At 40.8% G+C, this 21,471-nt stretch overlaps 1 protein-coding gene across 1 annotated transcript; it reads left to right on the top strand.

Annotated features, from left to right (window-relative positions):
- Positions 1-13,108: 13,108 nt before the first annotated feature.
- Positions 13,109-21,094, top strand: f9a (coagulation factor IXa). The gene is made up of 8 exons (XM_041797812.1): positions 13,109-13,224; positions 13,407-13,594; positions 13,676-13,700; positions 17,056-17,169; positions 17,550-17,684; positions 17,767-18,068; positions 18,171-18,294; positions 19,451-21,094. Exons 1-8 carry the CDS (start codon positions 13,161-13,163, stop codon positions 20,044-20,046), a joined length of 1,548 nt encoding a protein of 515 aa, XP_041653746.1. The 5' UTR covers positions 13,109-13,160; the 3' UTR covers positions 20,047-21,094.
- Positions 21,095-21,471: the final 377 nt, after the last annotated feature.

Below are 21,471 nucleotides of genomic sequence, written 5' to 3' on the forward strand. Positions count from 1 at the left end.
ATCCCTAGTGCAGACTGGTATGAGTGATGGCATTTGACTGTCCCATTGTGCACACCCCTGGTTAATAAGGGACATGGACACTGTAAAAAAAACATTATTATTCATGTTCATTCTTTGTAAGTTGCTTCTTTAGGGGTAATATCATGCAGCATTGTGCAGGAGGGGTCAATGTCATATGTGCTGGAAATTTAAAAGCACATAAAATATTCATGTTTTAATCATGAATGAATATAAAGAAGCTAATGCTGCATCATAAAAACCAAGGACTGCAGTTTAAATAGAGGACAAGCAAGCGTTTTGCATCTATGTGTGCATGTTTACATGTGTCCACTGGCTTGCACATAAACGCCATAGATTTCATCAAACACTACTTTTATGGCTGCTGCACCGTCTTATCCATCTCCGAGCTCTGACCTCAGCTCCGAGGGTCAAACTGGGGCCAGCAAGTTATTTCAAAACTAAAGAGGTCAGGGTCAAAAGGTGCAACACCATGTCGTATTTCTGTCACGTCCTTCCTATAACACTACACATAATTGACCCAGCCTCACTACAGATTGCTTTTTTATATCTCTCATGTCACAGAGTCAGGCTGTATCTCAGCTGTGGGACAGATGATCTACATGGATTCAGTGCAGCTGACGCTCTGCCTTTTTCCTCTGGTGGTGAAGTCTTCATCATCAGTGCAGCGGCAGGAGAGTTATTAGCACCTGAAGCCTGTTTTTACTTTGTAAAGAGTGCAAATGTGGAATAGATTTATTATGCTGAAAAATGCATCCCACACCTCATTGGGTCTGTGCCGGGTAGCTTTTTGCAAACTCATTTTCTTGACATTCAGCAGGGGAAACAGCAAGCTTCACGGCCACTTTCTGACCAGGAGGGATGAGAGCTCTACTTTTCATTAACGGTGGCTGAACATCCTCGAGCCAGCAGCGTCTGTCAGCTCGGCTGCAACACGGCTCGAAATACCAGGAGAGAATTTGAGCCCATATATTTCTTTTTTAACAAAAGTGCCGCGTTTCTAGGTCACTGTTGTCAGGAAAAAGCATGCATAAGTGCATATATACTCATAAAATCTCCGCAACTCAGTGATTTTTTTCCTTATTTATCCTGATTTGTGCTGCACATGAGGTCCTTCTGGATTCTCAAAAGTGAACATACACCACTAATGATGCATGAGTAAATTTAGCAAAACTCATGATCTAATTAGACCAAGCCTTAATAGGTCACTGACCCACTTTAATATGGAATCCATACCAGCACAGAAAGCAGTATTAGTATAATATTATTATCACATGATAATGTTTGCATCTGCTGCTATTTCCAGGACAACTACAAATGGCTCATGGGGTTTAAATGTCTCTTCTTTCTAACGTTTTACTGGCAGGATTTCATCTGAAAGGACTCCAACAGTCTATTTAAGACTGTTGGACTGTGACTGCATGGTGTTGTGAGTCTGTAAATCCAAACACTACCTCTCCTTCAGCAGTAACAGTAAGCCAACTGTTAAATGTGTTTGGCATGGTGAGGATGTATGCAGACAAGTTGGGGGGAATGGATGGGAAACATCAGGCTTCCAAATTACAGAAATGACTGCACTAATTAATGGAGCAAGACTCTCAAATATCACATTAATGTCAGTGGGTTTATCTTGGGGGTGGGGGTGTGGTGCTTTGAGGCCTACGGTGCTTCTTTTTTACAGCTCACATAAAGGCTGCTCCCTGTGGATATTACTGTACAAGCTCACAAGACTGAAGAGGAGAGAGAGATGTCAAGCAACATATGAGTCTTTGAGTCTAAACCACAAATCATACACTATTACCATACACCAACATGGACTGTAAAGACACTTTCCTTAAAATACATGTACTTTGATATGGAGCTTGTCCCCCTTTAGCAGCTATAAATGCCTCCACTCTTCTCGGAAAGCTTTCCACAAGATTGTTGAGTGTTTCTGTGCCCATTCATTCTGTAGAGCATTTTTTAGGTCAGGCGTTGGACAAGAAGGCCTGACCCTCAATCCCCGTTCCAGTTCACACCAAAGGTGCTCGATGTGGTTGAGGTCAGGGCTCTGCGTGGGACAGTCAAGATCTTCCATACTGAACTCATCAAACCATGTCTTTATAGTCCTTGCTTTGTGCACTGTTGCACAGTCATGTTGGAATAGGAAAGGACCTTCCCCAAACTGTTGCCATAAAGTTAGAAGCAAAGCATTGTCTACAATGTCTTGGTATGCTGAAGCTTTAAGATTGGCCTTCACTGGAGATAAGAGGCTGAAAAATAGCACCATACCATTATCACTCCTCCACCAAACTTCATAGTTGGCACAATACAGTCAGACAGGTAAAGTTCTCCTGGCATCTGCCAAACCCAGATTCACCCATCTGACCGCCAAACACAGAGGCATGATTTGTCACCCCACAGAACATGTTTCCTCTGCTTCACAGTCAAGTGTCAACGTGCTTTACACCACTCCATCCAATGCTTGACACTGTACTTGGTCATTCAAGACTTGCTTGCAGCAGCACCATCCATTAAAACCCATTCCATAAAGCTCCTGCCACACAGTTTTTGTGCTTACATTAATGCCAGTGGAGGTTCAGAACTCCTCAGCTGTGGAATCAGCAGAATGTTGGTGACTTGTACGCACCATCCACCTTAGCAGTCATTGACCCTGCTCAGCTGCCTCCTGGCTGAGTTGCTGTTGTTCCACAACGTTTCCACTTTCTAATAATAGCCTATCTCTTACACAAAACATCTTATTGCAAAGGTGACATACATCATGGTACCATGCTTGATGTCCCTTAGCTCTTCAGAACGACCCATTTTGTATCACAAATGTTTGCAAAAAGAGACTGCATGGCTAGGTGCTTGATTTTATACACCTGTGGCAACAGGTCTGATTGAAACACCTGAATTCAATAATGAATAGGTGTAGCATAATTTGAGTTTCTTAAGTGCCCTTTGGAGTACAGGATGAGCCTGGAAAACACATCTTGGACAGTATAGAGGATGCTCATCCATCCAGTTGTGAATGCTCCTGCAAAAACCTTAGACTGGTCCTGCACAGCAGCTTGGTTTTTGCTCCATGCTGCTTTTAGTTGTGGTAAGTTTCATATTCCCATGCAGGCATCCATTCATCCATCTTCTTCTGCTCATGCAGGGACGGGTCACAGTGGCAGAAGGCGGAGCAAGTCAACCCAGACGTCTGTCTCCCCCCGCAACATTACCCAGTTCCTCCTGTGGGATTCCAAGGCAATCCCTGGCCAGATGGGACATATAATCCGTCCAACGAGCTCTGGTTCTGCCTCAATGTTTCCTCCCAATAGGACTGGTAAATTGACAGCTTTGCCTTGCGGCTCAGCTCCAATCAATAAAAAGGTCAATTCCTTGGTCCATTCTACCCTCACTTGTGAACAAGACCCAGAGATACTTGAACTCCTTCATTTGGGGCAAAGACTCACTCCCCACCCGGAGGGCGCAATCCACTGTATTCTGGCAGAGGGCCATGGTCTCAGACTTTGCAGTGCCTTTTCTAATACCAGCCACTTCACACTCTGCCACAAACCGCTGGAGGTCCCCAGCAGAGGAAGCCAACAGAACCAAATCATCTGCAAACAGCGGTGATGAAACTCTGAGCTCCCAAACCTGGAAACCCTCCTCCCCCTGACTGCGCTTTGAGATCCTGTCCATGAAATATTCCCATGCAGCCATTTTAAATGTTTTAATGAGTTGGACACATTAATAGCAACACACCTGATAATGTCTGCCCTGTACTTTTTTCTCTGTTGTTGCATTTCATTTGGAAACCAAATTGTTTCTGAACAGAGCACCTTAACAATATCGGGGAATCCTCAAGCTCTTGCTTCTTATTTGTTGTGGTTACCATGACGATCTGAGCATGCTGCATGTGGTACAATCCTGCTCTTTGGTCCATGTGGAACTCAGATTTGCAAACAATAATGAAACCGCATCAAGTCCTGGTACTGAAACATTTCAATGTGACTTAACCTTACCTTTATACCCCTGTCTATACGGAACTGCTGGCCTACTGTATGCCCCCAGATCTTTTTGTCATTCAAATATCACATGTCAATGTAAAAGTTGTAACTCTGTAAAAGAAATGAACATGCACGCAGATGTGATCCATTCTGCAGGCAATAATTGTGATGAGAAATAGACAGCCTAGTGTGTGTCTTTGTAGTGTTTGTAGATGAACTGCAGCCAGAGCTCACAGAGAGTCAATAATGATTACAGGAACAAGGTCACAGAGTTTCTACCAAAGTTACAGACAGGCCAGACAGGCACTCTCTCTGTATCTGACTGACACAGACAGCATCCCTATATCCAACCCTAGTTCAGCATTCAGCCCTCACTTTTACAGCAAGGGAAATATGAAGAATTCTTTGCATATCATATTTTACCTTTTATTTTACATGTTTTCAGCAAGGTTAGTCTTTTTAAGATCAGAAAACGAGTGGAAGCTGGACAAGAGCAGCAAAAGCACAGCTTGGACAACAGCACAGTAGATATGAAAATAAGGCTTTCAGCGTTAATTCATTAACTTTAATAAATTAAGGTCTATGATTAGTGCATTACTTTTTTGGATTGCATGCTTTATTGTCCCTTTCAGCACACTCTGGTTAAACCACTGCAGCGTCTCCCTGCAGACTCAGTGATGTATAATAAGTCCAACTCTGCTCCCTAATCTCTCCCTTTTTTATTCTTTTTAAGGTTTTATCTATTTGCCTTTATTTTGATAGAACAGCTGAGGAGAGGCAGGAAAAATGGAGAGAGAGAGTAGGGGAAGACATGCATCAAATATGCTGTGAACAGGAACTGATTCCGCAATGAGGATTGTTGAGGATTGTAGCTTTATTATATAAGTACCTGCTCTACACATTGAGCCAAACCAGCACCTAGATTTTTTTAAACACTGCACCAATGAATAAAGACTTAACCCAGGCTTGGACTGGGGACCTCTTGATCTGCACTCCAGTGCTCTACCACTGAGCTCTTCTGCCACTCCTAATGTTTTATTTTACTTAAAAAATAAACTCTCAGACAGATCAGTGGACAAGTCAAAAGCCATCTGCAGCTTGTCTTATCAAAAAAATCCTGTTTTTACGGTTCCCTTTATTCCTTTTCATCCCATAAAATGTTCTCTTTTCTGTGGTGAAGTTCATGTCACAGTCTTCAATCTACCTGAACTCTCTTAGTTTCTTTCAAAATAAAATAAAAGGAGATTAACTCCCAAACAAGAAGTTAGTCAACCATAGTTAAAGAAAGTACCCAAGTCCAGACAGAAACAAAAGAGTTTTGAATGCAAAATAGTGGAATAAAAATGGGAGAATGTTACCAGTGATTAAAACTGAAATTTAGAGATTAATTGAAATTTTAATTCATATTTATTGGACAGCCCTAATTTAAAAACATTCAAGGGGACTAAGTTTAAAATTAGATTATAGACTACAAAAGTCTTAAATAGCTAAAATCTTTCTTTCTCATTTTAGAAATAAGAAACACAGTGTCTAATGAACAAGCACTATGGATGCAATCTTTTAAGGTTCAAAGAGAAGGTAGTCCAGATTTTTGCTCAGAATGGTTTTATTAGTGAATCATACCAATGCATTAGCTGGTGTGTATTAAAGCAGCTAAGCTGACTTTAAAAAAGATAGAATGTTAAGTCTGAAAGCTAGTCTGTGACAATCTCAGTGAACCATGATACAAACTGTACAGTACGCTAAGACTATAATCTATGACTATGACATCACCACCATCTGTAACAGTGGTTCCCAACCTGGGGTCCGGGCACCCCTTGGGGGGGCGCCAAATATGTCATGGGTGGCACGGGACCCTGTCTGCTCTGATGTTGTCAAAATTAGATGTACATATTTATCTTTTAAAACTGTGATTAGAAAAACAAAGAATTGGGCCAACCTAAAAGATGAAAAAAATAAGAGAATCTGTTCTATAAATGCAAAAAAGCATTTTTTAAAAGATTATTGTGTTCACAAGTATTCAGACTCAGACTGTCATTGTTTAAAAAGTTTTAAATATACCAGCAAAAAATGAAATTTCTAAGTTTAAAAGGTTTTAAATGTTGACACTAGAAACTCAGAAATTTCAGGTTTTTAAAATCCTAAATTTACAAGAGTGTAAAGTAGAAAAAAATCCCAAGAAATCAAACTGAAGACAGTGGTTGTATTTTTAACTTTATAGTCTGGCCTAGTCTTGAAAATAAGCAGGTCCTCTTTTTTTCTAAATTGGTTCTAATACATAGTTGTAACTATTACAGTCTGTTTTGGTGTAATGGTCAGGCAGCTGAATGCTTTTTTCCATATTGTTTATGTACAAAATACCGTTGGCAATGTAAAAATACTAAAAATAATTGCAGCTGAGATGATGAACACTTAGGCAACCTTTGGGAAGATTCATGATGTTTTTTAAAATATAGCTACACATAATTGTTTGGCATGTTTGCATTAGGTAAAAGACTGAGCTGCAAAGGTCTGTTCTCTCTGCATGCTCCTCAGATTCAAATTCTCTTTTTATTCTTTCTAGTTTGACTAGAAAGAATTGGATCATGACTTTGTATTTGACCTATCACAGATGTTTGCCGCTGTCCTGCTGCTCTTTTCTTTATCTCTACAAACACTCTCATTCATAAGAAGAAGGTTTTTACCAGAGCAGAACATAAGCCCTCTGCAAATGACACTATGTCCCTGATGAAAGACTCAGATCTGGGCTGCAGAGTAACAATCAATAGCAATGAGCAAGCATCAGAGTTTTTATTATGTGCGAGGCCCTGACTCCATCCCCTGCTGCACTGACTAATCTAATTGGAGCCGACGCAGACTCCCCAGCTGTGCACTGCTGCCAAAGAAAAAGAGGAGACGGAGATGACAGCGCGAGCTTCCCCAATCAATAGTCAGTCACAGACAATCTGACTTCCTGCTCTCCGTCCATGCATACGTTTAACATGGTCTTGTTTGTGTGCATGAAGAACAAAACATCACCTCAGTGCTAAAAGCAAAAAAGCATTGTTGCTATTTTCTCCTGTAAGCCCCATCACGGGTGTGCATCCGGTCTGCTGTTAAACAAGGCTCAGAGACTATGTGGAAAGTATGTCATTGTGGTTTTAAAGCACACAGACTCTAAACAGAGCTAAGCAACAGACTCACATATAGAAATATGACTCAACAACAGAAGAGTAGTGTTGGCAGACAGCCGTGCTTACGTCTCTAGTAGAAAATCTGTGCAAAGATTCAGAAAACATTTAGAAAGTTCTGCATTAAATACATTTTTATATTCCCTAACGTGTCAGTGAATGCACTATACCTGCTTTTTTCTGCTATCCATCTTGGCTGGGAGAGATGGAGAAGTTCCTGTATTGAGCAGACAGTCTTAATTACTCAGGTATGAATAATTCAGCCCCTGAACGATTGAATGAAATATAAATGCCTCCAGTCAATAGTTGCCAACACTTGAGAAGACTTTGGACTCCCTGTGGGGGGATTTCAGAGCCGGTGATGGGCTGCCTCTTCCACGCCAGACCACAAAGTGACACCAGAGTTAAATCTTCAGCTGGCATGCTGAATCAGCACCAACTTCAGATCATTCCCTCTACTACCACAATGTCTGCGTGTGAACCCACAACTCAAAAAGGCCTTTCTAGATGAAAAAAAACTGCAACAACATTTTTTATTTGACATGCAAATCAAATCACACCAAATCAGCTCTCTTGTGTTCTATAACAGTTAAGTATATAAGGTGCAAACTCCTGTATGGACAAGGCCACACGCCCATAAGGGGGATAAAGGGGAGAGCTTTCTGGGGCCTAGCTAAATGGGCGACCCGTGGAGTTAAGAAAAATCATGGTTAACCATATTTCTGGGTTTTTTTTTCAGCTGAATAAGATGGCAAAAATGGACAAAATGGGCTTAAAAAAGGTGAAAAGGGGTCTGAAGTGGCACAAATGGGTTTAAAGTGGACAGACAAGTGGTGAAAAAAAATTAATGGCTTCAAAAAGTGAGAAATGGACAGAAAATGTGATGAAATTAGATTAAAAAGTGGCAAACTTGGTTAAAAGTGGCAAAATTGGGTCAACAGATGCAAAAAGAATTGGTGGAAAGGGGCAAAAATGGGTTGAAGTGTCAATAATAGGTTAAAAGTGGGGAAATAGGCTAACAGAGGACAAAAATGAGCAGAAAGTAGCAAAAAAGGGTTAAAAGTGGCAAAAAAATAGGCAGAAAAGGTGGTGAGAAGGGGTTGATAGGAGCAAAATTGATTTGAAGTGGAAAATTAAAGTGGAAAAAATGTGTCGAAAAAGTGTCGAACAGAGTCAAAAAGTGGAACACATAAATAATCTTAACATCCATACCCGATACAAGCATGACACTCACTTCACCTCCAAAATGTGGTTGCTGTTTTCCAGGATGCATCCCAGCACCGATGCTACTGATCCAACACAAATACATCAATAAATCACAGCTGTGAAGGGCCCATTCCCTGGGGCCTCGCCAATCCTGTGGGTGGGCCTGAAGCCGCCGATACGAGGGGATAAAGAGGAGAGCTTTCTGGGTCTTAGGCAAACTGTGGGCTCATGGATGTCAGCAAAGTCCTGGTCCGTTGTAAAATTAAGTTGTGAAAACACCATTTAATGATTAACCTGAATAATAACCACTCTTATCAAAGCAACAAAACATGAATTTCTCTTAGTCATGCTGTTGTAAACTGTTGCCTTTTTAAAAAATGTAAGCCTTCTTTAAACAGGATTACCCTTTTTTTGTTGATGTTAATTATGTGGCCGGGCAAACTGAACTAAACAATTAGTAAAGCAGTGTCTCACCTCATAGCAAGGCCATGATGTCCACACACATCAGAATGACGGAAAATAAATCGGAAAAAAAATGGGACAGATTAAATGCAAAAAGATGAAATAATTGAGAAAAGAGCCCCAAAAAATGGAGAAAAAGTCGAAGAACAGGTTAAGAGTGGCAAAAAAAAGTGGGAAAATGGCATATAAGGACAAAAGAGGCAAAGAAATAAAATTACAAATGGCAAAAGTTGTAAAAATTGGTTAAAAGTGGCAAAAAGAAGATGAAAAATAGCAAAATATGTTTTGAAAAGAGCAAAAAAAGCAGCAAAAATGGTTTAAAAGTAGCAAAAGAAATGGCAAAAATTGGTTGAAAACAAACAGAAACAAACAGGAAAAAAATGACAAAAAACACCAATAATTAGTTAAAAGTTGAAAAATTGGGTTGAAATTGGCAACAAAATTTGCAGAATATGTTTTTTATGGAGAAAAAACAGGGGGAAAAGGTGGCAAAATGGGTTAGAAATGGCAACAACGGGCAAAAAGCTGCAAAAATTGACTAAAAGTGGCAAAAGAAGTGGCAAAAATGGGTTAAGGGAGCATTAATGAGGCAAAGATTGATTGAAAATGAAAAAACATGGGACAAAATTGTCAAAAAGTGGCACAAATGGGTTAAAAGTGACAAAATGGCTGGCAAAAGTGGTGGAAAAAAGATAAAAGTTGCAGGAATAAATAAGTTCAACAACAGAGCTAAATAATAGTTTGATGCACTTTCAGCTTCAAGGTAACTGTTAACCAGGATGTGAGTATCAATGCTACTGATCCAGGACACATCTACTAACATCAATAAGTGACACTGGGGAGGGCCGTTACCTGGGTTTGTCAGGGCCTCGGTCTCTTCTGTGGGTGGGCCTGTATATAAACGTACTTTACTCTCCTTTCTGGCCTCTTTGTGTCTTGTAGTTGTGGATATCTCTCAAAGAAGATTCTTTTACTTTTTCGTTTTTTCTTCACCTCTAATTGAACTAAACTTTCTCTTTTCTCCAATGGTAAATGATGGTATGTCCCTCTTCACTAACCTCTGCTGCCATGTTGTATATAGTTTGAGGTACATGTCTGCCATCTTGTGGTCAAAAGCCCAAATTACATTTCATAAGATTGTATTGATTTTTTCAGGACTGAATACAGAAGAGCAACATTAAATTGCACATGTGGTTAAAATGTGTCTGACTTAGATTTATCAGTCAATCTTTACATGTATCATCAGTTCAGAACAAATGTCATCTTTAGACACTTCACAACACAAGCAGGTCTACACCAAGCTCTTTATATTAACTAGAGACTCATTATCTATCCATCATGACAACACTAAGATACAGAGTTGTTGTGTGAAGGAAAAACGTCCTTTTAACTGGTGGAAAAACTCAAACAGAATCAGACTCGTGCTGAACAGCCATCTGCTGAAGCTGTGTTGGGATCATGAGAGGACAGAGGGAGATAGAAAGAGAGAGGTTGGGACAAACAACAACAAATGAGAGGCATCTGTGGCTAAAATGGCAGTTATAATGGTGACAGTGTGTGTGGTATTAGCAGGTGCAGCCATGTATAACACACTTATTATCATTAGGGCATTTGAAAGATTTTTTATTGTGATTAATTTTAGAATTTATGTAGTTAACTGCATCATTTTATCACATTTTAAAATTTGACTATTTTGATTCAAAAATTCATTTTTGATTGTCTTAAACTGTTTGGATACAGACCTGCTTTTTCAAGGGGATTGGCAATTCGTATAAGAACTTAACCACAGAAAAAGGAACTTGTAATGGATTCAGAAGGAAATAAGAGGACAGTAAAAAGGTAAAGGTTTGGTACCACAAGGTGCAGATGACTTCTGGTTCATCCCCTGAGCTTAATGAGACATTAAGGAGCAGTGGTGAAATGAAACAAAGTGCTGAAAGGGACGAACTATTCCTTTTTTAACTAATAGGAAACAGCAGGTCAGTGTTAATGGCTCTTTATCAGAACTTAACCCTGAGCACAGGAGCCCCTGAAGACCGTGTCAGCTCACCTGTTCTCATGACTTTATAAACTGATGAATGTCGACGTTTTTATCAGATGGCTCTGTAATTCTGTCACTACTGAAAAAGAACAGAGACATATCTGTCTACCTCTCACATCTCTGAAATGTTTGAATTAGTGTGATGAAAACCGTCTGGTTTTAATTGTCAGTAAAACAGAGGAGACAGTGTTTAACTTGAGGGGAGTCAGAGACCACACACCTGATCATCCACAGCCAAACCATCATACAGTTCTCCTCATATGAATATCTAGATGTTTTTATTGATAACTCACTGACCTGGTGCACACATGTAGAGAGTTCCTGTAGCAGATTACAACTACGCTTACATCTCTTGCATCTTCTCATCTTCGTCAGGCTGTATTAGAGAGCCTAATCAGGTACAACATCACAGCATGGTTACGTGCAGAAATGTGTACTGAAGTGTAATGTTTTGTAGAAGCTCCCAGGGGTGGAAAGTAACTAATTACATTTACTGTAATTTTTGTCATCTAGTAGTTTTTTGAGTGCTCAAAATCCGTACTTTTACTTTTACTGACGTAAGTTTTAACCAGAATAGCTGTACTTTTACTTGAGTATAATACTTGTGTACTTTTTCCACCTCTGTAGCCCGAGAGAACAATTGCCCGTCACATCCCAAAACAGCTGTTGTACACAACATTAAATATGAAACTCATTAGCACCATGGGTGAAGTTACCCACTGAGTTAGACTTCATTTATGTGACTTTATAGGACATGTCATGCATATTCTTCATCAGAAAGCATTGCCTTGCTATGAGGATGACTCTCTGCTTTGCTCTTTCCTCAGAATTTCAGTAGTCACTGCACCTTGCGCCATCTTGAAAACCTTACGTAGACGGTGTTTGGGAAAGGGCAGAGCCTTTGAAAAAATGCTCGGAGGGTGACTGGATGAATGTTCTGTCTGTCACATCTTTACGGGCCAATCAGAGCAACAAAACATGTGATGTAGCCGTTACCAAGTGTGCCGCTACCGAGGAGTAAACTCCATAGAGAACTGCATAACGCGAACCATGGCAACTGTAGACATGTCAGTACATGACTTTTGCTGCTTGCCTACGTCAGGACTCTGCTGCACCTAAAAATACTGCCCCTCGACGCTGATTGGTCCTGAACTTTGTTCTTCTTTTAATGAAGAAATGTCAAGTTCTGATAAAACTGGTGCTGGCGCTGGCAGGATCCACGCTAATGTCTTCCGCCATAATTGCACCGATCTCTTGTCGCTGCTTGCCTACATCATGCCCCGCATGCCCGAAAGTACTGCCCCTTGATGCTGATTGGTCCTGTCACTTTCTAACCAGGTCCAAACTGTTCAGACGGGAGCTTTGCAAGATGGATTTGCCACTGAGAAACACAGAAACGGGCATATCCATCTGCTTTGCAAGATTATGCACCTCTGTCATACTGCAAAATATTTGATCCTTGCAAAGTTAGTTTAACTATATGTAGTGTGGACAAATAAAGACTCTTTTAAAGTGTTAAATATAACTCTATATGAGTTTGATTGACACTGAGAATATTGCTGTGTTTTACTTAGAGGTGTGACTTTACCTGAATAACCTGGTTGGAGATCTATTCTTTTGTTTTTCTTAGCCATGGATCATATTTTACTCCTCAGTTCCTACTTAGTACATAAAGAAAACTTTAAACATTGCTTTTTACTTTTACTTAAGTAGATCTATAGGACAGTACTTTTTACAGTAAGTTTTTAGTTGAGTATTGTACTCTTGTACTTTTTCCACCTCTAGAAGCTTCACGTTGATGCAGCCTTGGGCATTTGTATAACAAAGATATGAAATATGCACATAGCTGTTTTTATGACTAGCTTTTTAGGTGATTGATAACCTCTGGGGGAAAATACATGTCACATTATGTAATTCTTCTTGCATAAGACGATACAATAAATAACCTCAAATGAACCCTGGAGCTGGAGCTGGGAAAACAGCAGCCTGTGTTGAGGTTTGGATAGAAACACAGTGACTTTTAGTAACGGTAATTTGTACTTTGATGAGTTTATTCTTGGAGAGCTCAGTATTTCACCGATGTTTATTAAATTACAAACAGACGTAAACATTCTTGAGATCCAGCAGAATTTTTCTCATTGCGTGTTGATGTTGACACACTGGCCTTTTTAGAGACTGAGTCAATGTTGTTTTTCTTTCTGTGGGTGTTCATGTGCAAACAGACGTCTGTACTTTGGATTGATGTCCCAGCATTAGTGTGTCAGTGTACCAGAAGTGTTTAGAATGGACCTGTTGTCTTTGTCTTTCTTATATTTGCTGCTTTTAGACTGTCAGCTCAGCTATGGAGGTATGAATGTCTTTTTACTAACACTTTTCATGTCTCATTTTTTGCCTGTAATATTGATTCCTCAATTCTTTTATTAGTATCCAGTGAATAATCTCCTCTTTGTTGTTCTGACCTGTTAAAAAAGTTACATAAACACAATGTGAATAGAAGTGTGGCTATGTATTTTCTGTGCTTTATTCTAGCCCCAGCTCCAGCCTCAGGCCTGGTGTTTCTGCCGGCTCCAGCAGCAGACAATGTACTGCAACGACACAAACGCGCCAACACCGGAGTGTTCGAGGAGATACTCGAGGGAGATCTGGAGAGAGAGTGTACAGAGGAAGTGTGTAACCTGGAGGAGGCCAGGGAGATCTTTGAGAATGATGAAAAGACAGTAAGTACTTTTACTTTGAGTCTTTAACTTCAAACATTCTGTTTGACCAGCTTTACCTAAAGGCTTTACTCTGCATTCTAGATGGAGTTCTGGGCCAGATACATAGGTAAGGCTGAATGACTGCTGTAGATGAGTATTTCTTTGTCTAATGCAGTGGTCTCTAAATGGTGGCTAGTGGGCCAGGTCTGGCCTGCCAGTGCCAAGTACTGCCTAAATGGACATTTGTCATGGTTCTGTCATGAGATAAAGATGCTCACTTTAACCCATCGACCACCTTTTGCAACAGTTTTTTCATATATGACCTTAAGACAGGATTTCAGAATTTGGAATTACTATACAACCTGTAGTCCAGTGTTAATTTTGACACTATTTCTAATTTTGGTCTTAGCCTTAAGGATAAAAGTTTCAGTATTTCTGGCCATATTCTAGTTATTTCTACCCTTTAGAGCATAGGTGTCAAACTCAAGGCCTGGGGTCCAAATCTGGCCTGTGGAACAGTTAAATCTGGCCCGCAAGATGATCTCATATTTCTGTTATTACTGGCCCATCAGTATGAGGTCTGCAGATTTCCTCACGTATAAAGATGTGAACTTATCCTTGATGATTTAAGATATCCTTGTTTAGTCATAAAATCTAAAAAAGTAAGGAGTAAAAATATTTAAATAAGAAGTCAGGAATGTGGGAAGAGAAACAAATTTGTGTTTTAATTTCACATCTTCAATTTAGTATCTCACAATTAGGACTCAAACTAAGGATTCTGACTTTTTATTTCATACTTTGAGCATTTAAACTCATAATTTTGACTTCTTATATAATATTTTGAGCTTTAAGATTAATGATTCTAATTTTCAAGTGATATTTTGATCTTTTTAACCAATTATTTTGTATTTTACCTCATATTTTTAACACCAAACTTTGATTTCATAATCCCATAGTTTGACCTTGTAGACTCACAATTTAAAATTTGGAATCATATTTTGACTTTTAATTTTATGACTACAAATTTATTTCATATTTTCACCTTTTAAACTTGTGATTTTGACTTTCTTTCTAATATATTTGCCATTAAAAACAACATTATTTTTCAATTTCAATTTGATGTTTTGACCTTTTTGAACTAAAAACGTGCCTTTCTCAGATTGTGAGCCTTTAAACTTATCTTTTTTACCTTTTTAAATGTCAAAATCATTTATCATCGTCACCGTTTATTTTTTTATATTTTATTACCAATGAAGTAAGGTTGACAGTTTCTGGTTAAAAAGGTGACCCTGTTAGGCCCTCAGGTTAGTCCTGAATCCAGAGTCCGGCCCCTGCTGTGACTGAGTTTGACACCCCTGCTTTAGAGGTTTAGTCCAGTTTTAGTTGGCGAAAACTAAAAACATTTTGGTCCAGTTTTAGACCTTGAAAAGTCCCTGTAGAGTGGAGAGGCAGAAGGACTACATTTATTTCATTATTTTGAAATAGTCTTAAGCCAGGGGTACACTGTGCAAATTTCATCCAATTCAGCCATGAATTTTGAGTCCTAAGACTCGCTTGGAAGTCGCACCAATTTTCAGTCAGGTCGTTGTTTGTCGTGCCGTGTACAGAGGGATACAATGGCCAACCACGACCCAACTATGGCTCTACTAGCTGCTACTGACTGGTTGAATGGATTTCTGACATGTTTGATATTTTGGTCTTATGTCTCCAGACACTTCCAGTGGTGCAGAACCTTGAGCAGAATCCTCAACTATGGTGTATTTTTTCCTTTGTAAATTGTCAGAGAGCATCTTAAATCATCATGGCAATAGTAGGACTGAATTTCTAATGCCCTCCCCATCCGTGCTATATTAAAGGAAATAAACAAGCAGGAAATATTCCTCCATCTGACACGGATGGTGATGCTGTTTGTGTGATTCAGTCACATAGAATGAGCTGGCATTCCAGCAAGACTGTCAAAGAGTTGGTTTGGAACCACAGTGTATGCATGGCTTTAGATTTGTCTTTCTCATGGGAAAGGTAACTTTGCAAAGCAGTTGCCAGAATCCACGTCTTTTACAAGGCAAATCCATCTGTCAAAGCTCCAATCTACGTTTGACGGTTCGGACAGAACTGGACTACATTTCTTCACTAAATAAAGAGCAAAGAAAAGCACTGAAAGCTTTTCGTCTTCACTCTTCTCCAGACCTGCTTTAGCATGAGTTTATGATCATTATGGTTTGGGTTTAGTTGTATTGTAAGCCACTGTCCACAATGGCTGCAGTCAGGGTAGTGATTAGCTTGGATGTACCTGTGGAAAAGCAGCATTTTAATCAGATCTTGACCACATTTCTTTGTTAAAACAACAGTAAAGAGACACACTGAAAGCTCTTCTTAGCAGAAAATATGTTTTTGTACGTTCCCGTTGAATTTTAGCCACTGACAAGCTCCACCATCACTATGGCAGTCCTAGCCTAGCTCAGGTTAGCACTGGAGCTACACATGTCTACCACCTCATTTTGTCTTGTCACTCTGATTGCCTTGCATTGAAAAGTCCTATCTATTAATACATAACATGCAACGCAAAAACAGTGATTGTCCCCACCTTTGCCTTCTGCCAAGCCTGCTTTGCACCTGGTCCCTGCGCCAATCCCTGCAGGTGGAGGGGCCGCAGAGTGGCAGCTTCGTGTCCTTTGGGCTGAGCCTGACTAGGCCCCATAGAGAGATGCCCAACTTCCAGACACTAAGCTCCCCCCAGGCCTAGTTTCAGGGGGGACGCCCCTGACTCTTTTCCCAGAAGAGTCTTGTTTAAACAGCCCCTAGTCAGGAGCCTCCCCCTGGACCAGTTTTTCCATCAGTGACCTCTCAATGCAAGTGATTCCCCTGACAACACAGCTTTCAGGCTCACAGAGAGATGAAAACTCCTATGCCATGAAAAGGTGACAATTCCCGGATGGGTGGATCGAAGTGGTTTGGGCATCTGATCAGGATTCCTTTCCTGTGGAGGTCTTCCTGGCACATCCACCTGGGAGGAGACCTGTGAGCAGATTCAGAACTCACTGGAGGGATTATACATCCCATATGGCCTGGGATCGCCTTGGAATCCCCCAGGAGGGGCAGGAAAATGGGGGGCAGGAATATCTGGGTTGACTCTGCTGCTACTGCAACCCAGCCCTGGAAAATAGACGGATATATTCCCTCTACTTTTGTTGTGATCATAAAATAATGGTAACTGGAGCAATAGTAACATACACAGTTAATCTATTGTGTGGTGAGTGACTGTGAGAGATTTTTAGGAGGATAGAGGACACATGTAGGACTAAGCAACAGCAGGACCATGCTTTGGTCTAGTTTTCTCTCTGAGATTTCTAATCATTGCTTCCCTAGACAGTCTTTTATGTACAAAAATCAATCTTTCATCCTTTTCCTTGAGTAAACTTCGCTTAAGCTGTGCAAAATGAGCTTACTGTTTGAGCTGAGGTTCTGTGTCTGGATTTCTTCAGATGGAAACCAGTGTCAATCAAACCCGTGTCTGAACCAGGGCTCATGCCAGGACCAGCTTGGCTTCTACACCTGCTCATGTCAGCCTGGCTTCACTGGCAGAAACTGTGGGATTGGTAAATGTCTCTATTTTTGTAACAGTGTCATCGAAAGAAATGTGATTTTTATGCTACATGATCCAAAGATGAGATCAAATCTGATCAGATCTCAGTCTCAAAGGAGAATCATCCAGATGCTTTTTTAAGCTTTCTAAATCAAATCAATCGCCTGAGGATTCTTTGTTGTTTAGGTCCCAGAATTAGACTGTTTGTTCTTTTATGAGTGTCTAAAAACAGCAGCTAAAGTGCCCTCACTGTGAGTCCTGTCTGTGTCTACCTGAATCATGCATCTGGTTGACAGCTTAGAAGGTGTAAAGGAAAAGTTCACAGTTTTCAAGTCTGTCTTAAAGCAATAATCACTAATATGTACATAGTTTAATATGCATTTTTCTTCTTAGTCATGGCAAAAAGGTGTGATGTGAATAACGGAGGCTGTATGCACTTCTGTGACACCATGGGAACCTTCGGAGCAAAGTGCTCGTGTGCACAAGGATACAGGCTGATGCAGGACGGCGAGAGCTGTGAAGCATACGGTATCAACCTTTTTTTATGAACTCTCACCTTAACATCCTCCTGATTACTCCTAATGTAACCCCTCTTTTCTAACATCATTAGCTGAATTTCCCTGTGGGAGAACCGCTCTGACAACCTTCAGCGGAGTACTCTCGAGGTCTCTGCTCGGCCTGCAGAACATCACTTCACTGTCCGATATACCCACGACTACATCTCCTCCTTCAACTCCAGCCAGCACCACAGACTTTCCTGTAGCAGCAGATGACTCTGAAGGAAACCAAGCTGTAGAGAAACTCCCCCTGGAGATGTACAGAGATGCTGAGGCCCCCACTGAGGAGCAGTCCTGGCCTAGAAAACGCATTGTGGGGGGCAGGGTGGTGCTTCCAGGAGAGATCCCATGGCAGGTAGTGTATGTGTAGGAAGTGTTTGATGCATGAAAAGCATTAGATAGAAAGAAAGAAAGAAGCAGCTATAGGACCCTGAACTTCTCTCCATCTTTTATCCAGGTGGCCCTGATAGCTCGCCCTAGTGGTCAGTTATTCTGTGGGGGATCTATTCTCAGTGAACGCTGGATTATCACAGCTGCTCACTGCCTGGAGGAGGGTCAGGGATCCTACTTCATCAGACTGGGTAAGACTCAGTTCCACTTCTGTCAAACCATTGCATATCTAGCACTGCGAGTGCACTCTGGACTTTTATTTAATGACCCAACTTAAAACCTCAGTCCAGCTGTTACCTAGTGTCAGACGCGTCATGTCCATTCATTCTTGGGGAGTTGGAGCCCAAAAGTCTCAAGGTGGGATCAGTCTAATACTTGGAACCCTCTGACACAGATGAAAGGTATATGTGTGGCTAAGGCTTGAGAGCAAACATAAACATTAAACATAATAGCTTCTGCATGACTTTACTCCTACTAAATATAATATTTAGTATTATATTAAATATCAGTATTTCCCTCTGCATCATTATCTGATCACTGTCATGCTGAATTTAGTTTGTGCTGCTGCTTTTTTCCCTCTGTTGTAGTGTTGATAAAGATACATGCTTGTTCTCTAAATGGTCTTAAGAGTCACACAGCTCTGATCTCACTTTATCAAGATGATCAGAAAGTTGAAACGTGTCATAACAAACGTAAACAAACGAGGCAGAGGATGAAACCACTCCAAATATGGAATGATTTTCTGCACCTTGGGTTATCAGAAGCTCAAAACAAGGGTCAATAGCAACAGCATCGGCAGAGAAGATTTGGCACATTTTTCATGGGCACAATCCACATACTCAGCTCTGCTGCACATCCCACAAATGCATGTTCCTTACAAATGTGCCACCATTTAAAAGGGAAATGAACAAGTCCTAGCATGTATTTCCATCCTGAGAGAGACGATGTCTTAGATAAATGCATGGCACAAACTGGGCAGTTGTTGCGGTGAATGTAAGCCAAGGTCGTTTTGGCAGTGTGCAGCCATTTGCTTTGACTGTCCCCCTCCCTGCAGCAGACTTTACAGACTCTAAAAATAATCATACAGGGGGCATCGATATGTACAGAGACTGCTGTCTTCAATGCAGAAAGCATGAGTTCAAATCCAGTCTGTGACTCCTTTCCAGCATGTCTTTTCCCCCCTCTCCACTGATTTCCAATTCCATCTACAGTACGGACACAAGAGCCCAAAAAAACTACATAGCTATAACATTTCCTCTTGCAGAGAGGCAACAATATTGAAGTTTAACTCTCCCAGGTGTCTTAACCTAAGAATTAGAACCACCTGTACGTCTTCTCTGTCTACAGGAGAGCACAACAGCTACATCAACGAGGGCACAGAGCAGGATTATGAAGTCCTGGAGGAGCACATACACCCCCGCTACAACGCCACTGTAAGCTTGTACAACCACGACATCGCCCTGCTTTGCCTGAAGACCCCCATCACCTTCTCCGCCAGAGTCAGACCCATTTGCATCGGGCCTAAAAGTTTCACAGAGGCTCTGGTGAAGCGATCCTCCCCGGCTACAGTCAGCGGCTGGGGCAGAACACGCTTCCTGGGATTAACGGCTGACACTTTAAAGAAGGTGGAGGTTCCCTTCACAGAGCAGACAGAGTGTAAGCGCACCAGCAGCTCCAGGATCACCCCTTTCATGTTCTGTGCAGGATACTATGACGAGGAGAAAGACGCCTGTCAGGGAGACAGCGGAGGCCCTCACGCAAACAGGATTCAAGACACCTGGTTCCTGACAGGCATTGTGAGCTGGGGAGAGGAGTGTGCAAAAGAAGGGAAATATGGTGTTTACACGCGGGTGTCACTGTATTACCGCTGGATCAACCATGTGATGGGATTAATAAAGCACAGGCTGGCTTTGGATGTGGAAGAGCCTGACCCTGAGAGTTAAAGATGATGGATTTGAAAATGGAACTGGTTTACAAGTGTGTTGCACGTCTAATAAAACAAAATTTTAGGATTAATGCCCTTTTAACTTCCTAAGCCTTCTAAAAATAGCATCAAATCCCCAAATCTGATGATGATACAATCACAGAAGGGCAAAAGTTTAGACTGCAATAACCTCTGTACGAGAAAGCGGCCTAAAAAATCTCTAAACATCTACTTTCCTGATCCATTCTGGGATTTTTTTTGTACTAAAAGTGTGTGTTTTACCAAAAAAGGCGTTTAGAAGTCAGATTAATACCTAGTTTACATTTATAGAATTAATTAATTTAGTAAATTCCAGACATTATTTATGTTGCCATGAATGAATAGATGGAACATTATGAGTTGGTATTGTTAAAAGACTACTTTAGTACTCATGATTAATGGATAATATAAAACAGAATGTCAATTCATGTTAAACCTTGATTGTGTAGAGTGGCATGAAGGCACATCGCTGCCACCTGCTGGTGAATAAATGCTTTACAAGCAGTAAAAAGCAGAGGCACCCAGTTTCATTGTAAATCCAGGCCTCAACAGATGTGGAGAAAGAATGCAAATATATAACTTTAGTAAAAGTACCTATATTTCATAGAGAGAAACTGTTGAAAAGAAAAAATAGCATTAGATTTAATAATATAGTCCTGCTAATAATATTTGAGGGGTATATACAGTGCACTTAGAAAGTATTCAGACTTACTTCTCTTGTCTATTTTGTTATGTTGCAGCCTGATGCTTCAGAGGGAAAAATTCATTTTTATTATCATAAATCTACACGCAGTATCCCATCATGACAAAGTGAAAACAGGATTTTAGAAATCTTTGCAAATTTATGATAAATAGAGACATGAGTATTCAGACCGTTTGCAAAAACTTGAGATGTAGCTGAGGTTCCTCCAATTTCTGCTGTTCCTTGCTGAGATGTTCCTACACCTTGACTGGAGTCCACCAGTGAAAAATTAAATTAATCAGACATGATTTATAAAGGCACACACCTCTTTATAGAGGGTCTCACAGCTGACAATGCATAGAGCACAGAGCAAAAACAAAGCCACGAGGTCAGAGGAACTGCCTGTAGAGCTCAGAGACAGGATTGTTGCAGGACAACCATCACTGTAGCCTCCACTGAGCTGGGCTTTATGGCAAAGTGGATAGATGGAAGAATCTCCTCATATCTCCAAGCAGGCTTTCATGTGTTCTTCACTGGGGAGAGCCACTCAGCCATAAGCCCAGTCTCGGTCTGCAGTGATGACTGACCGTCTGAACTTCATCCCATCTCCACACAGGATCTCTGGATCTCAGTCAGTGACCATCAGGTAACCTCTCTCAATGAGGCCCCCCGATTGCTCAGTTTGGCTGGGCTACCAGCTCTTGGAAGATGTAAAAACAGCAT

The sequence above is a fragment of the Cheilinus undulatus genome, linkage group 10, assembly GCF_018320785.1.
Source record: "Cheilinus undulatus linkage group 10, ASM1832078v1, whole genome shotgun sequence".
Taxonomy (NCBI): Eukaryota; Metazoa; Chordata; class Actinopteri; order Labriformes; family Labridae; genus Cheilinus; species Cheilinus undulatus.

Bases quoted from the DNA above. Each gene is read 5' to 3' on its own strand.
- f9a (XM_041797812.1), top strand. From the start codon at position 13,161: ATGGACCTGTTGTCTTTGTCTTTCTTATATTTGCTGCTTTTAGACTGT. The intron at 13,225-13,406 runs GTATGAATGTCT...GCTTTATTCTAG, and splicing joins CTGTCAGCTCAGCTATGGAG to CCCCAGCTCCAGCCTCAGGC. The intron at 13,701-17,055 runs GTAAGGCTGAAT...GGATTTCTTCAG, and splicing joins GTTCTGGGCCAGATACATAG to ATGGAAACCAGTGTCAATCA.